The sequence below is a fragment of the Arvicanthis niloticus genome, chromosome 9 (assembly GCF_011762505.2).
Source record: "Arvicanthis niloticus isolate mArvNil1 chromosome 9, mArvNil1.pat.X, whole genome shotgun sequence".
NCBI classification, from domain to species: domain Eukaryota; kingdom Metazoa; phylum Chordata; class Mammalia; order Rodentia; family Muridae; genus Arvicanthis; species Arvicanthis niloticus.
In genome coordinates, this window is record NC_047666.1 from 51,580,162 (window position 1) to 51,596,981 (window position 16,820).

The window sequence follows — 16,820 nt, forward strand, 5'->3', positions numbered from 1 at the left end:
TGAAGATGTTTTTACACTGATCCAGCTGTCCCTATCACGTTTTTCTCTAGGTTCCATATGTAGGAAGCCATCTGTGCAGCTTCTGAGACATGAGTGCTGCCTGGTCTTTAGTCCCAGAAGACGTCATCTTCAGGGTAGAGCAAAGCAAATCTCTGTAACTGCCATTTAGGGGACCTTAGCCCCAGATGTTTCTCATCTACCACCTGCCAGCCCAATATCTCCTGAGCTAGCAAGCACTATTAAGTAACATCAGATTAGATTATCTGATGTTGAGTCGGGAAAGCTCTGCTTCTGTCAGGTTGCCCTTTGGCCCCCTGCACCTTGTTGCCATCTGGGGTACTATAGTGCCCCTCACCTGTATTCTACTGGGTTGTGTGGGCCCTCAGAATCATAGTTTTCATGGTAGGGAAGATGCAGTCACTTGGGTGTGTAGGTGGCCATACTGTACATGAAGCACTGAATTCTGTCCCCAGAGCCACAGGTACCCTTCCGTTCAAGCGCCCTCACCTGCAGGACTATGTGGTACATTTTGGGACAACCTTTGAAGTCATCCCAGAAATACAACATCTGCTTATCCTCCTTGCAGACCTAGCCTGCCTTGCAGTGGCCCTTGCCTGGTAGGTGCTGCAGCCATGAGATATGCCAGGCTTGCCCTCGATCATCAGTGGGAAGGATTCAGCTGTGCCTCCCATGTCTCAGAAGGTGGGTGGAGCCCTGTGAATGGTCCAGCATGACTTTGTAGTTGGTGTGACTCACTTCAAGATGTCATGCATGAAGATGTAGGCCATCTAGCTGCAGACACTTTTCTGATTATGTTTTAAACTACACATAGGGATCCTACAGGGAAGCAACTTGTCCCTGCTGGAGCCATCCATCCCACACAAGTAGTAACCCCATTTGGACCAGCAGTAGCTCCATTTGGGCCAGCATCTCTGTCTGCTTCACCCACCATGGCCATTGGGTCCACCTCATGGGCCTTCTCTAATGGTTTTCCCTTATTTTTATTTTCTGTGTATGACTGTTTCACATGTATATATGTCTATGCACCACATGCATGCAAGTACCCACAGAGACCAGAAGAGGGCCTAGAATCCCCCTGTAACTGGAGTTACATCCCATTGTGAGTGTCCATGTAGCTGCTAGGAATTAAACCTGGGTCCTCTGGAAAAGCCTCCAGTGCTCTTAACCACTGAGCCAACTCACTGGTCCCTAGGGACTTCTTTGATAACCTGAAGAATACAGGCTGCACTGGTTCCGGTCTCTCCCAGCCTGCTCTAACCTACTTTGCAGCTTTTGTCTGTCTTCCCCTCCCCTCCACACACCCAGGCTTCAGTTATGCTGAAGTTCTCACTTCTCTCTAAACAGGCCAGCTGCTCACACCTCTGCATCCTGTTGTTCCTTTGTCTGGAATGTCATCTTTTACCCAGCAACTCCCTGAAGCTCCTCTTGGCCCTCTGAGCTACAGTTGAGTCACTCTCTGCCCCAGGTCCCTGACAGCTTGCTCACTCTCCTCTATACCTTCTCTTACTACTTGCCTGTCCATCATCTTCTTCCTGTCACAGGAGCTTTAGTCACTTGTACCTTTGGAAGCAGCTGTGGAGTAAGGAAGCAGACGTGTGACTGAGGAAGTAGAGCCAGGAGATGGAGTCAGTGGTACCCAGACATCGCATTATACCACAGGCCATTAGGTCTCTCTCTCTCTCTCTCTCTCTCTCTCTCTCTCTCTCTCTCTCTCTCTCTCTGTCTGGAGCCCCAGAAGGGCCAGAAGGCAACTTTACCTGCTGATAGAGGATCCATGGCAGCCTCCACAGGCATTCTTTCATGAGCTGGCTGCCTGGGGATGCACTGTTGCATAGCCTCGTCCCTCTGCTCTCAGAGGCACCTGGGATTCTGGGAAAACACGCTTGGGTGGCAGGTGTACCCCTTCTAGGGCCAAGCAAGATTCAATACACTTTTACCCAATTAGTCCTAGTGTTGATTGGCCTCAAGTGACAATTGATCAGTGGCTGGAACTTATTCCTCCTCTTCCTAGGAAAGCCATTTTCCTCCAAATCCCCAAAGGAGGCCTGATTTGACCCCAGTGACATGGGGACATGGTTGTCAGGACTATTCAGAAGTAAGGCCAGAGGTGTAGCTCAGTAGAGTACCTGCCTACCATGCACAAAGCCCTGGGACCTCCCATCCCCACACAGCATAAACTAGGCCTGGTGGTACATGCCTGACATCCCAACATTTAGAAGAGGCAGGAGGACCAGATGCTCATGTTCATCCCACGAGTGAGCTGGAGACCAGACTAGGATCCATGAAACTCTGCCTTAAAAGGAAACCAAACTGGGCTGGAGAGACATCTCAATAGTCAAGAGCACAGTTCAGTTCCCAGCATCCATGTCGGACCACTGACGACCCCCTGAAACCTTAGCTCCAGAGGGTCTGATGCTCTCCTCTGGCCTCTGAGGGAACTAAACCCATGTGCACAGATATTTACATGGAACTTAAAATTCTAAATACAAAATAATAAAAAATAATGCAGCAACAAAAGAGCTCTCTGGGGATAGCATTGGGAACAGTAGCTGCCTGTACCAAGGCTGCAGACCCTCAGCAAGGTGTCACATCTCTGTGAGCCTCGCTGTCCTCTGTCATCCTGCACAGAACTACTTACCTTGTAGTAGGCAGTTTGCAAGGATCAGGGTCTGTGGTAGAGAGCCCAGCCCCCACCTGGCCTCTTTTTGTTTGTTTTTTGTTTTTGGTTGTTGTTGTTGTTGTTGTTTTTCCGAGACAGGGTTTCTCTGTATAGCTCTGGCTGTCCTGGAACTCACTCTGGAGACCAGGCTGGCCTCGAACCCAGAAATCCACCTGCCTCTGCCTCCCAAGTGCTCCACCTGGCCTCTTTGATGTGGCATAATAAATGCTCACAGCTGTTCCTTGAACATGAAGGACCCAGGTCCTGTCGGTTCTCAAGCACACTGCCTGTACAGTGTCTGCCTTCCTCCTCTCACACTTCTACCCAGTTTGGGGGCCTTGGATCTCACCTCCTTCACAAGACTCCATCTATTCCTGGGACCCTCCTCCCATGCCACCTGTGGAACTTACGGATAGGCCTAATGGCTATGGGAACAAGTGGTCAGAGTAAGGGGATTGTAAGCAAGGCTGCCATGTTTGGCTGCACAAACTGGGCTTTGCCTGAGGGAAAGCAGTGCTATTCACACAGGCTGTCCCTGGGACAGGGAGTCCACTGAATTATAGAACAAAGGACTGCTTCCAAGTCACGTGACCGGGGTTGTGTCCTGGCTCAACCACTTAAACCAAGCAAGGTGTGTAACTTCCTTTTTTTTTTTTTTTTTTTTAAAAAAAGATTTATTTTATGTATAAGTACACTGTTGCTGTCTTCTGACACACCAGAAGAAGGCATTGGATCCCATTACAGATGGTTGTGAGCCACCATGTGGTTGCTGGGAATTGAACTCAGGACCTCTGGAAGAGCAATGAATGCTCTTAACCGCTGAGCCATGTCTCCAGCCCGGTGTGTAACTTCCTAAGCCTCTGCTTTCCCATCTGTGAAGGATGGGATGCTGTTGGTACTCTACCCTATGCTCAAACAAGGTTAGAACAGCAGCTGGTACCTAACTAATAACTTCTGAGCATTTAATTGCATCACTGTTGTTGGAGTTACTGTCTTTGTTTCATGTGTGGGTGTTGTTTTTTTTCCAGAGAAGCTAGGAACAGTCTGGAGATAACGAGTCATTACTTGCCCCTGTATCTAGAAGCAGGCAGAAAGCCTGATGTCATTCCCTCAGGCCCTTCCTCCATCCATCTGTTTGTCCAAATATACTCTGATTAGTCAGACCTTTTTTATTTACATATGACAAAACTCCAAAACAACCTAGCTTAAGCTAACTGAAGCCTCTAGAGGCTGATATAACTAGGTAGTCTGTGTCCAGGAGGTCGTATGGCTTCTGGTGTGTGCGTGGATCCAGGACGATCTGCTTCTCCATCTCCTGCATCTGAGTTGGCATGTCATTGGGTGCCTTCAGAAAGTTTTCCTTATTTGCTCTTCCTCCTTCTTCTGCTTTTCCTTCTCTCCCCTCTCTTCCCTTTCCTTTCCGTTGTGTCAGATGTGGCTGATGCTAACACTCAAGCTTGATGTCCAGCCAAGGATGACCTTGGACTCCTGATTTTGCTATCTCCACCCCCACAGTGCTTGTATCATGGGCCGCACCATCATACTCAACTCCGATTGTTACATTTTTTGAGACAAGGTCTCAAGCAACTTACTCAAGCTGTGCTTGAACATGCGAAGTAGCTGAGGCTGTCCTTAAACTCCTGACCTTCTTGTCTCTACTTCCTAAGGGCTGAAAATGTAGGCTCATATAACCATTCCAAACCCCAAAGAGCAATTTTAAGGAAAGCCTGAGTGACCCAGGTTGAGTCACATGGCCATTTTTGAACCAATCATTATGATTGGCCAAGCTGGGGAACATATCCACCCAATCTTTTTTTTTTTTTTTTTTTGGTTTTTCGAGACAGGGTTTCTCTGTGTAGCCCTGGCTGTCCTGGAACTCACTCTGTAGACCAGAGACCAGGCTGGCCTTGAACTCAGAAATCCGCCTGCCTCTGCCTCCCAAGTGCTGGGATTAAAGGCGTGGGCCACCACCGCCCGGCGAATCCACCCAGTCTTGACAGTGACATTCCCGCAATGGAGCGATGCCACCCTCCTACCTTTGTTTTTTTAAGGACACAGTCTCCTTATATAGCCCAGGCAGGCCTTGAACCTGCAGCTTTCCTACCTCAGCTTCTGAGTGTTGGGATAACATGCTTTTGCCATCACATCTCTTTAAGGCTCAGCTCAAAGGTCATTGCCTCTCCTTTTCTGTAGCAGACTGCCAACGCTCTCCAGTTCTAACCTTAGCCTGGAGAGAACTCAGAGAACAGAGTATACTGTGTGTGCATTCCTTGGGCTGGCTCCCACGCAGACTATGATTCAATGTTGGTAGCCCACCCTGCATTTGTTTTGTTATCAGCCTTGATCTTGGTAGGTTCTGCCTCCACTGTGGGTAGAACTTTGTGGCTGCATGTTTGGAACTCTGAGTAGGTCAGGTATCACCAAGGCTCGGGCCTACAATCCAGGCAGATATAAGGCTGAACAAAGCAAGAGAATTGTCACAAGTTTAGAGCCAGCCAGGAGCCCTGTTTCAAAACAAAACTACTAAAACAAGATCCAAGTAGACCAGTGGTTCTGAACCTTCCTAATGAGCAACCCTTTAATACAGTTCCTCATAACTGGAGACCCCCAACCATAAAATTATTTTTGTGGCTCCTTTATAACTGTAATTTTGCTACTGTTATGAATTACAATGAAAATATCCGATTTGTGACTCCCGTGAGAGGGTTATTTTAGTCCTAAAGTGATCACAACCCATAGGTTGAGAACCACTGCAGTAAAGACAGCTTAACCCTGGAGAATGTGCTAGAAATGCAGAGAGCCCCAATCTGGGTTTAGATACAACACAGGGCCATCTGCAACACTGCCTGGCACTCTTTTGGGAAGGCCACGGCCAGCTAGCTTTAGGTTCTCTTCAGTGACAGACCCTGCCTGCCACCCACAGCTGGAGCGACATCCCAGTGACAGCTGGCACTGAAGAAACACCTAAAGGAACAGGTCCTTGGTGGCTCTGAATGTGATCCTGCCCCAGAAAACCAGGAAGCCGCCCTCCTACCACCGGCACCCTCAGAGAGAAGTGCTCAAAAATAAATATCACAGGTGAGTGGCCTCAGCAGAGACACCAAACATGCCCTCCTAAACCCTTTCACCTGCCTGTCCTTCCTGCCTCACAAATAATAGATACTCAAAACTTGTGCTTTTTTTTATATATATATAACTTTTTGTTTAAAAAGAAAAACAAAACACAGCAGTCACTTTATTCTTAAGTTTGTACTTTACAAAACCTCAAGGAAGAAGTCCTTGAGGGAGAGGTGTGAAGACGGTAAGAGGGAAAGGGTAAGACGGTAAGACGAGGAGCAACTGGCTCATCTGGGGCATCAGGCAGATGCTGGGTCCAGGCAAGCGCAGGAAGGCCTTGCATACTGGCTGCACAAAGCTCAGCTGAGTGGCCTGAGTGTTTCAGCCCTGAGACTGTGGTCATCTGATAGGCAGCCTCTGGCCAAGGCGTCAGAGGAAGTGGACTTGTGCCAGGCCAGGGAGATGGCCGGCAGCAGGTGAGGCTACCCGTCTAGAAGCTTCAGAATGCTTTCCCGCTCCTTCAGGGTCTTCCAGGCCTGGTCCTTTTCCTTCTTCGTGGGGGTACGCTTCTTCTGCCGGGCAGCCATGATCTTGCGGAAGGCATCCATGACCTCATTGTCTGCCATGCGGACCCGCTGCCTTAGCTCCTGCCGGCTCACCTCCTCCTTTGCCAACCTGTGGGGACCACGTGTCATGGCTAACCCATCTCCAGAGTTTATCACTTCCTTTTTTCTAGACTGAGCCTCCTAATAATCCCAGTGGGGGCTGTTTCAATACTGCCCAGGGTAGATACAGATGCAGAGCCACACTGACCTGGCCTGGAAGGCATTATTCAAGTGCTCTGAAAATGCTAAGTTAATGCTGCTTATAGTAGGGCAGCATGTGGGAGCACAGGGAGATCGAGCGCTACCTTCCTATCAATTTTTTTTTTCTATCAATTTTAGTAGGTCACTAAAACTACTCTAATTTTTTTTTTTTTTTTTTAAGATAGTTTCAAAATGTGGCCCAGGCTGACCTGGAAATTACTCCAAAGCCTCCTCTGGCCCTGAACAATCCTCTTGCCTCTACCTCTCAATTGCTAAGATTGTAGGTGTGAACCTCTGTCTCTAGCTTTAAAAAGTAAAACCTAGAAGCCAGGCATGGTGACACACATCTTTAATCCCATCACTCTGGAGGCTAAGGGAAGCAGACCTTTGACTTTCAGACCAGCCTGGTCTACAGACCAAGTTCTAGGACAGCCAGAGCTACACAGAGAAACACTGTCTCAGAAGACCAAAAAAAAAAAAAAAAAAAAAAAAAAAAAAACCCACCAAAAAAAAAACCAAAAAACAAAACCCAACAAACAACCCACCCAAACAGAAACCCGCAGGAGCTGGAGAGAGGACGCAGCAGTTAAGCTTGTCTGTCAGACCCAGGTTTGGTTCCCAGCACTCACATGCTGGCTAATAACGATCTCTAATTCTAGTTCCAGAGGATCCAATGTCCTCTGTAGGTACCAGGTGCACACACGGGATACAGACATACTTGCAGGCAAAACACCTACACACATAAAAACAACCCATAAACAATACATACACATGGACATATAGCTAATTCTCACAGCAATCTTGCAAAGGAAGAGATTAGTATTTCCATGTTAGAATAGTGAAGAGACTGAGGCTCAAGTTGAGCACAGGTGAACAAAAGATCTGGAAAAACCAGCTTCAACTGGGCCTCTAGCTCCTGCTCTCCCTGCATTAGCCCTTCGACATGCACACCAAGCTTCAACTTGCTTTTAAATGGTCTCTCTTCAAAGGTGATCTGCCTGCTGGGCGTGGATTTGACTTAGTTTTACTGATGGTGGAGCTGAAGGTATCCAGGAAATTGAGTCCTGTTTGCTGCTTGGGCCTAGAGTGACCTGGCTGCAGCCGGAGTCCAGCAGGGCCCATGGCTGAGCTGCAGCCTTCAGAGAGGCCCACGCCATTTCCTCACCTCACTCCTCCCTTCTATAGCTGCGCCACACTGCTCTCCCATTTGTCCCTATCCTTCCTGCCCTTCACATCTGTGGGTTTCTCTTTGCCCTTGAAAGGGAACATGAATTCCCTTGTCTCAAACCTCAGCCCAGCTCTCTGTTGGATGTGACTTTCAACAAAGCTCCACTTCACTGGCTTTTATCCCTCATCTGGTAAATAGAGAAACCACCACCCACTGCCTGAGCTGTCTTTCAAATGAAAGAAGGTGTCCAAGACTCTGTCACACAGTGGGCACTAAGCGCACGTTGTTTTCTTTATTCTCAGATGCTCTCAAAGCCCATAGCTGCCTCTCCTTTAAATGGTGTGTCTCCTTTAACCACCGAAGAGAACACGAATGTACTTCTCCTTTTAGCCCTACTGCTGCACCAGAGATTGTAAGAGCTGGTCCAGTGAGTGAGTGCGCTCTGCTGTGGGGCTCTGTGAAGCTGCGCCACAGGTCTGCCTGTGAGCAGCAAGGAGCCGTGCTTGAGCTCCTGCCAACGTCCTTCACATGTCACCTATACCCTTGTCATCAGTGCAGTCGAATGTGAGGTGACATAAAATGAACTGTGACTGGTTCTCAAAAAACAAGTGTGGGGTAACTAGCCAATCAAAACCACAGGTGGCCTGCAATGTCTGAGTAGAAAGCATACTGGTATTTATCATTTCCAATTTCCTCTATAATGTGTTTTGTGTATGTTTTACATGTACCTATACATGTGTGGACACATATGAAGGCTAGAGGTTGATACTAGATGTCTCTATCATATTTTACCTTATTTATTTCTATTATAATCTGTCTGTCTGTCTGTCTGTCTGTCTATTAGGACATGCTATGGTGTGCATGTGGAGGCCAGAAGACAACTTGCAGGAGCTGGTTTTCTTTCTCTGTCATCTGGATTCTAAGGACAGAACTCAGGTGGTCAGGCTTGGTGGCAAGGGTCTTCACCAGCTGAGCAATCTTGCAGGCAGTCTGCCTTCTTTTTTGAGACAGATCTCTCACTGGGATCTCAGGCAGGCCTAGTCAGCTAGGCTGTCTAGTCAGCGAGCTCTGGGGAATCCACCTGTTCATGCCCATCCAAGCGCCGGAGTTAGGGATGTGCTGAGCTGGGGCCCACTCTTATGTGGGAGCTGAAAACTGAACTCAAGAGGTCAGCCTTGGTGGCAAGCATTTCCCCAGTGAGCTCACTTCCCAGTGCCTCTGTGGTATTCTTTTTTTTTTTTTTTGGTTTTTTCGAGACAGGGTTTCTCTGTGTAGCCCTGGCTGTCCTGGAACTCACTCTGTAGACCAGGCTGGCCTTGAACTCAGAAATCCGCCTGCCTCTCTGCCTCCCAAGTGCTGGGATTAAAGGCGTGCGCCACTACCGCCCAGCGCCTCTGTGGTATTTTGATTAAGAAATACCATAAAGAAAAACAAAGCACACATAAAAACACAAAATCAGGCAAAATGTGACCCAACACTGTGAATGTTACCAAACTATACTTAATGGAATCAGGGTTGGAAATGGCTCAGCGGTATAGTATATTACTCTTGCAGAGGACTGGAGTTCAGGTCCCAACACCCACACTGGGCAGTAGCAAACACCTGTAACTCCAGCTGCAGGGCTGGAAGCATTCTGCCACCACAGACACCTGCACTCACACATGCATGATTAAAGTGGAGTAAATCTAAAACTGGAATCAAACCCATCCATCTGTCCACTGTGGGTGCTAGAGCCATCCCCTGGACTTAGGACCCGTCTGAGACACACAGTAGGAAGCAGGCCTGCTCCGTGGTGCATGCTCACTCACCTCAGCAGGTCATGCTTCTTGGTGCGGTTGTGTGCACTGAGTGCCTTCAGCTCAGCCTGCCGTTTGCGCAGCTCAGCAAGGACCTCATCCTCTGAGTCCTCAGCAGGCCGGTCCTCGGACTCCAGTAGGCCCTGGGCAATCAGCTCCTCCTTGATGCGGCTCTCTAGAGACTTGGTATGTGGCACACTGTAGACAAGGCGCGCACCTGAGCTCTGAGGGCCAGCAGCCTCCTCAGAGGACCCTGGTGCTTCCTCTCACCTAGTGAAACCACCCACCATAGCCACACACGTGTTCCAGGCCTTGTGATATGTTGCAAATTGTGAGTTGCAATCTTTTACAATATATATTCCCCCATTTTATTTATCTATATGTAACTCGTAAGTATATTCTGAATCCTTTTCCTTTCTTGGTATTCTGTTTTCATTGTTTCATGTCACATATTTCTGTAATGATTAACAGTTCCAAGTTATTTCACATCCAGTTTTGGCACTTAGCCTGCGATCCCTTCAGGTGAGCATTCGGCTTATCTCCATGAGGAGCAGAGCTACGGTGATCAAGTCTGGACTAAGCCTGTGTCCAGAAATGAGGCCAGCATCCCCACATGACAACTCTGCTTTGCCAAAGGGTCCTCAGCCTTTCTGCTAACAAAGACATGTCTCCCCATGAAGAGACAAAGCGAAGCTGACAGGCAAGCCTAGAGCACAGCTGGGGTGGCACTCACCTGAAAGGCTTGTTCTGATTGCGGGGGGAGGTGCTTGCTCCATCAGCCCCTGAGTCTTTCCCAGACATGTCAGGAATAGGAGAGTCCTCCATAGGGGAAATAATATTTTCCTGAAGACCAGAGAGACATTAGGAGGAGAGTGTTATAACATTCCTATTTCTCTGCTCCTCTCAGACAAACAGATAGTCTTCACAGGCTAGGTAGTAACATCTGTCATCTCTTTCATCCACCGGTGTTAAAAAGCTTCCTCCAAAGCTTTGATCATTCCTTTTTGGGTTCTAGAAATTCATTTTTTGAGGGGGGAGAGGAGTGTCTATATAAAAACAGGGAGACACAGAGCAACAGTGACAGACTAGGCACCTGGCACTATGGGAGCATGGTGTGGCCTGAGATATCCCAACACCGTGCTTCCCCCCACAGCAGCTAGCTACACTCCATCCCAGGCACCCGGCAGTCACAGGCACTTGTGGGACAAATTCTCCAGGGAAAGTGATGCACAGAAGGAATCGTCACAGTCACACCCAGAAGGCTCCTTCACATACGCCTCCTTACTCAACTTCTGAGGGCACAGTGCAGTAACAACACCCAGAGAGAACTTGGTCAGGAAGAAAAGCCACATAAGCTGCAGTCTCTGCTGGGCTAAGCCAGACTTCCTCTTCTCTTCACCTCAGTCTATCCCAGACTGTTTTCTGAGAGAAAACCTACTGTGTTAGGGCCAAAAGAGGAAACAGAAGCTCAAGGATGTAAAAGGTGATTCTGAGGTCGGGCCTGGATGTTAAGATGGAAACCCCAAGCGAGGCTTGAATCCTCCCTTCACTTATTAGCTGGTGGTCTTAAGAAAAAGATCCCTTTTCTGACCCTCACGTCCCTCACGAGTTCATGCCTCCAGTCAGAGGAGGCATGGAATCCCCCTAACCAATGCTCAGCAGAGGCATCTTTGGAAGCCTCGTGTGGTGGCTTACATCTGTTATCCTGGAACTTGGGAGGTTGAGGCAGGAGAATGACTAAAAGTTCTAGTGTTCTAGTCCTTAGTTTGTGACTCTATCTCAAAAACTCAAATAGCAATAAACTGCTAGCACCTGTGTGTGTGTGTGTGTATTTTATGAGACAGTCACATGTAACCAGGATGCCTGGGCTCAGAGCCTCCTGCCTCTGTCTCCCAAATGCTGCTAGGATTACAAGCATATGCCACATGCCTAGCTTGCAGTTCCCAGTTGAACAGCCTGCTCACCTCCACTAGGGCTTGCAGCAGGCGCTGTGTCAGAGCACCAAAGGGACACCCATCTTCTGGCTGTTCATGCTGGGCCTCAGACTTCTTCAGCAGGGCATCCACATCTGAAGTGGACAGGGAGAACAGCAGGAGGGCTGAAGCTCTGGGAACTCAGATCCAGGCCTGGGTGTACGGAGGCTGAGGCTTACCTTTTGTGTCTAGTTCCGTCAGTGGTCCTATGAGGCCTTTCTTCTTGTCAGCCACAGCTGCTGCCCGAGCCCCATCCTTCTGCTCCTCTAGCAGATCCTCCTGGGCCCAGCGTTGGGAGTAGTGTTTCCCTAGTGGGGGAATCTGCAGCAAAGAGGCCATTCAACTCCAAGAGGTAAACACCGCCATCTGAGACTAGAGTGTGGGAGGCTCTCCTGGCGTAGGACTCTGTCAGGAAGCATCCATTCATTCTGTTTCTTTCCTCACAGATTTGTTGCCTAAGTCCCTAGCCCAAGGCCAAGGCTGGTGCCACAAAAGGCAAACAAGATACAATCTCTACACTCACTCTAGTAAGAGAAACAGGTATAGAAAGACTGGAAACAGCTGGGCGTGGCACACACACCTGTCCTCTCAGCCCTTTGGAGGCTGACTGGGATGATCTGAGCCTGCGCCAAAACCCTATCTTGTCTCAAATAAACAAACAAACAAGAACCAAAAATCAAAATACACCTAGAAGCTGATATGCATTATCAAGATATAAAATATAAGCCGGCTCGATGGTACACATCCTTAGTCCAGCACTCGGGAGGCAGGTAGAAAAACAAACAAACAAACCAACAAACAAAAAGACACGGAGTACAAAATACTGTCTCTGTGGCCCCTCTTGGTCAGAGGTAATTCCTCTAAAGAGAACTTGGGCCCGAAGCAGGGAGAAGGAATTATTTTCTTCTGTTGCTTAAACTTGCTGTTGTCAAAATGACTGCCTTTTCTCCAATGCTCTGAGCCATCGCTTTGATACAGGACAAGCTGACTTGGTGAGACGTCAGGTGGTAGCAGTACTTTTGGTCCAGACCGAACCTGGGGCCTTGCCCACGCTAAGCACTTGCTCTACCACTGAGCAGTCCGACTCCATCTCTGGCCTCAGATAAACAGTTTTCAAGTTCAGGTTAGTGTACTTAAAGCAGCCCAGGGACTGTGGTGGCACCAAGTGAGACCATATCCTTTACTCTCCTTGGAGAGAGGACCTTAAACTTGCCTCAGCCTCCCGAGTGCAACGGGGGTGAGCTACTGGGCCCAGCTCCCCCTTTCTGCTGGAGAGTCTGCAGAGGCATCTTTGGTGGCAGTAGCATGAACTTGGGGCCTTGAAGAGGCAGTCTGTCAGGCCGAGAAGAGCTTGTGTGTAGACCCTGGTGTGAGGACAGGGGGAGGGAACATGTCTGGTGTAGCTGATAAAGGCAGCAGGAAAGAGAGATGTGGCCAAGGACAACTGGAGAGAACTGGGGTGTCACCAAGCACTGAAACACTTGGACTCCATCCTGTGGCTAACAGGAGTCAGGGGAGCCCAAGAAGCAGGTCTGTGTCATGAGCAACTGAGGTGGCGGCTGTCCTGTGGAGGAGTCCTCACCTCACAAGTTTATCTACTTTAATGGAGCATGTTTTATTTTTATGATCAAAAAAACTAACTTGCTGGGGACACATCTCAGCTAATAGAGAGCTTGTCTGGAGTGCTGAAAGCCCTGGCTTCTGTGTCAGGACTGCATAAACCGGGCATGATGGTACCTACCTATAATCCCAGCACTAGGGAGTCAGAGGAAGAGGATCAGAAGTTCAGGGTAATTGTTAGCTAACAAAGTTCAAGGCTAGCCTGGGGTAAATGAATTCCAGTCTCAAAAACACAAAAAACAAAAATCAACTTTTAAGCCAGGTATAGTGGTATGTTTGTGGTCCCAGACACCTGGGGACGGGAGGAGGTGAGAGAGGACAATGGTTGAGTTGAAGGGTTCAAGGTCAGCCTGGGCACCATAGCAAACTCTAGTGTCTTAGAAAAGAAACCGGAACTTTTATATGTGAAAGAAAGAAAGAAAAAAAAGAAAGGAAGGAAGGGAAAATAAAGAAAGAAAGAAAGAAGGAAGGAAGGAAGGAAGGAAGGAAGGAAGGAAAGAAAAAGAAACAAAGAAAGCATTGCCCAAGTGTAAAAGCAAGGAGAGTGTCCAGAGGCTCTTTGGAAAAAAGCTAGGGGACAGAAAAGCTGAGCCTTATTGTCTGCAGGGGTAATGGAGCAGGCAGGAGGCTGGGAAGAGAGAAAGTAGGTGATGCAGGCTTTGCTGCCTAGGATCCTCAGGCACCTCTGAGCCCTCTGTACTGACTGCAAGGCTCAGGTTTCTACCTTGTAATGTTCAGCTTCATCTTCTGGGGGCTTCAGGAGCTCCTCTAGTGTCCGTACCTCCTCACTGGTGATGTCGGCACAATAGGGCTCCACAGAGGCCCAGAACCTACAGGGAGAAGCAGACCCGGAGTGGGTGAGACACTCCTCCAGCCTTGGCCCTGGGCCTTCCAAGACTCCACCGAGAGTCTCAAGGCCCCTCCAGCCCCGTTCCATGAGCTCAGGCCCAGAACCTGTTGGGAGCATCATTCTTGGGGATCCGAGGCACATCGATTGGGTCATCAGTAAATTCATATTCCTGGATCTTGGGTTGAACGTTTTTGGATTTGGGTCGTCCTGGGCCAGGGCCTGGCCCATGTCCTGTCTTCCCTTCCAGTTTCTGCTTCTTGGGCTTCCCATGTTTGGGGGGAGCACCAAGCTCATGGTCTCGACCTAGCTTTAGGAATCGTCGGTCACCTTTCTTATCCTGCCAGTCAGTAAGAATCTGAAACACACAAAGACAGCCCCTGAGAAGGAGAGACAGGGCACTTCTTTCCTGCCATGGATAACTGAAATCTAGAATTTGAGGTTATTAACTAATCCTATTTCAAAACCCCTTGCTCTTCTCTGTGATTTTTCTCACATGAATTTAACTGTAGGTCTACATTCTGATTTACCTCTGCCACCCAAGCTAGTCACAGATGGTTTGTCAGGAAGATTAACAAAATAAAAATTAAAAAAAGGCTGTGCGCCAGGGCCCAGCAGTCCTGGGGAAATATGCTGCTGCTTGTTTTTGGATGGCATCCTTGGCCGTTGGTATCTGCAGAGAGCTAACTATTCTGTCATGATGCCCATGTGGGTATCTCTCCCCATCCATCCCTTAGCCTTGGCAGATGGAGTGAACCTAATGACCCATCCCATAACTGGACATAATATGTCTCTAGTGATGTCCCCTGTGGAGAATCACCTGGGTTTCAGCTTCCAGGACGCGAAGTCGTCTGCTTGCAGAGGACAACAGGGTCTCAAGCTCTAGCTGCAGGGTGTCCAGCTCCTCAATGCCAATGCCATCGTCTTCGGAGCGGGCCAGCACGGCCGTGTACCGGGGACAGACCTTCAAATGGTCCACAGACTTGAAGTCATGAAACTGCAATGGGCAGTCCTTCAGCTCACTCATGGCCCAGGAGATGGGACCCTGTAAAATTAGAGAGGAGAAGTCCATTGGATAGGAGACAAAGTAGCATGGGGAGAGAGACCCAACAAAGAAACCAGGCTTCAGTACCCTCATAGATAAGGACGGTGGCAAAGCTCCTGTTCGCAGAGCCCTGACTGTACACCAGTGAAGGCTTACTTCACTGAATTATGTACATAACCTTAAGCAGGGAACATTTTTCCATGTTATTTATTTATTTATGAGACAGAGTTTCTCTATATAACAACTCTGGCTGGCCTCAACTCACGATATAGACCAGGCTGGCCTTGAACTCAGAGATCCAGCTGCCTCTAGAGTTCTGGGATTAAAGGCGTGTGCTGCCACTGCCTGATTTCTTTCTTTTGACAAAGAAAGAAGAAGGACTCCAAAAGAGTATGTACACATGACTAGACTCCTGACTGCAATTTATTGGTTTTTTTTTTTTTTTTTTTTTTTTTTGGTAGCACTGAAACCAGGGTCTCATCCATCTCCAGACCCCACCCCACCCCATTTTTTTGGGAGACAAAAATCTCATTATGTAGCCTTGAGTGGCCTGGTACTCATCCGCTACATAGATAAGGATGGTCTCAAATTCAAAGAGCTCCCCCCACCCCCGTACCCCCCCCTACCCAGAAAGTGCCTGCCTCTACTCGCCAGGATTTGGGCTCTGAGCCCTGCTCTTTATCCCCGTGCTAGGATAAAGGACCCAGGTTGGTCTCAAACTAGCTATGCAGCCAAGGATTTATTTCCACCTCCCAATTCCCAGATGGAATTTTAGGCATGTGCCACACCTGATTTAAACAGTGCCTGTTCATACTAGGCACAAATTCTCCAAACTGAATTATGTTACAGTTACATCCAACCCCCCCCCCCCCCCAATGAATTCCAGGCCTTGAACTATAAGCCACCTGCTTCAGCCTCCCAAGTAGCTAGGTGTACAAACCTGCATGATTAGGCCGGCCTCCTAGTTGCAATTTGAACCACTGTAGTCTCGAGAATCTGCAGCATTAAGGGAGAGGAGATACCAGTGTGCCCTGTCTTCTGTTTCCCTACGTTGGGCCGTTTCTAGCACTCTTACAGGGTCCTCCCATCCTCTCCTCGGCTCATTCCGTTCCACCTTTGCACTTTTTCTGTGTCCATAGCCAGCTTGGAACACAGGCTGGTCAGGCAGACAGAACTAAGTTCCAGCCCATTTTCTTATGTGCCTTTCTAAACATGTTACTTAACCTGAGTTTCCGTTTTTTGTTTTTTTGTTGTTGTTGTTTTTTGTTGCTTTCCAGGACAAAAGATGATGCCTCAGTCTACTTCCCCATTAAAAGGTATGAATCTGTAAAATGGGGGCATCGAGAGTACCTACCTCCCTGGAATGTTCTGAGGATTAAGAAGTGATGCTCGTCAAGTGCCCAGTTCAGTGCCTGGCACAGAAGTGGGACTGCTTAATGGCTGGCTCCACCTGTGTGTCGCCCCAAGATCCCGCCTCCAGGGTCCTCGTCCTCTAGGGAGCCCCTAACACAACCCCCGCCTCTCCTACCTCCTCTCTGCGGCCTCCTACAGGCCCCGGGCCGCAGGAGGGGGCGGGGAGTTCAGGGCGATCGGAGCAACTGCTCCGGAACTGGCTATGGGCGGGCCCCCTGCAGTTGACGCGAGGGCGGGGACACGGCCAGCCCACAGTAGCCGGTTGGGGTGGGGGGTGGGGGGTCTAAGGCCACCTACGAATCTCCGGGAAGTGGAATGCTAGGCCTGAGGAGTCCCGGGCTAGGAAGCACCCCGGGGCTGAGGCGGGGCTCAGAGCCCAAATCTCAAGAGACTGGCTACCCGGCCGAACCCTAGG

General features: G+C 49.0%; 1 protein-coding gene and 1 long non-coding RNA gene across 3 annotated transcripts; one reads left to right on the forward strand and one right to left on the reverse strand.

Annotated features, from left to right (window-relative positions):
* Nucleotides 1–624: 624 nt before the first annotated feature.
* LOC143443501 (uncharacterized) lies at nucleotides 625–16,348 on the forward strand. The gene is made up of 3 exons (XR_013112561.1): nucleotides 625–702; nucleotides 5,604–5,758; nucleotides 16,270–16,348. It is a non-coding gene; the product is annotated as an uncharacterized LOC143443501 (long non-coding RNA).
* On the reverse strand, nucleotides 5,911–16,490 carry Tada3 (transcriptional adaptor 3). Of its 2 annotated transcripts, XM_034511242.2 has the most exons (10): nucleotides 16,347–16,490; nucleotides 15,933–15,988; nucleotides 14,768–14,992; nucleotides 14,055–14,305; nucleotides 13,825–13,930; nucleotides 11,660–11,801; nucleotides 11,472–11,575; nucleotides 10,241–10,350; nucleotides 9,520–9,705; nucleotides 5,911–6,412 (listed from the first exon to the last, which is right to left on the reverse strand). In XM_034511242.2, the coding sequence occupies exons 2-10, from the start codon at nucleotides 15,936–15,938 to the stop codon at nucleotides 6,220–6,222; spliced, it is 1,323 nt and encodes a 440-aa protein (XP_034367133.1). In that variant the 5' UTR covers nucleotides 15,939–15,988; nucleotides 16,347–16,490; the 3' UTR covers nucleotides 5,911–6,219. The 2 variants fall into 2 exon arrangements, with proteins under 2 accessions (XP_034367133.1, XP_034367134.1); XM_034511243.2 differs by lacking the exon at nucleotides 15,933–15,988 and having other exon boundaries at nucleotides 16,347–16,487.
* Nucleotides 16,491–16,820: the final 330 nt, after the last annotated feature.

Bases quoted from the DNA above. Each gene is read 5' to 3' on its own strand.
- Tada3 (XM_034511242.2), bottom strand. The intron at 10,351-11,471 runs GTGAGCAGGCTG...TCTGGTCTTCAG, and splicing joins TGCTGCAAGCCCTAGTGGAG to GAAAATATTATTTCCCCTAT. The intron at 6,413-9,519 runs GTGAGTGAGCAT...TGGTCCCCACAG, and splicing joins AAGAAGCATGACCTGCTGAG to GTTGGCAAAGGAGGAGGTGA.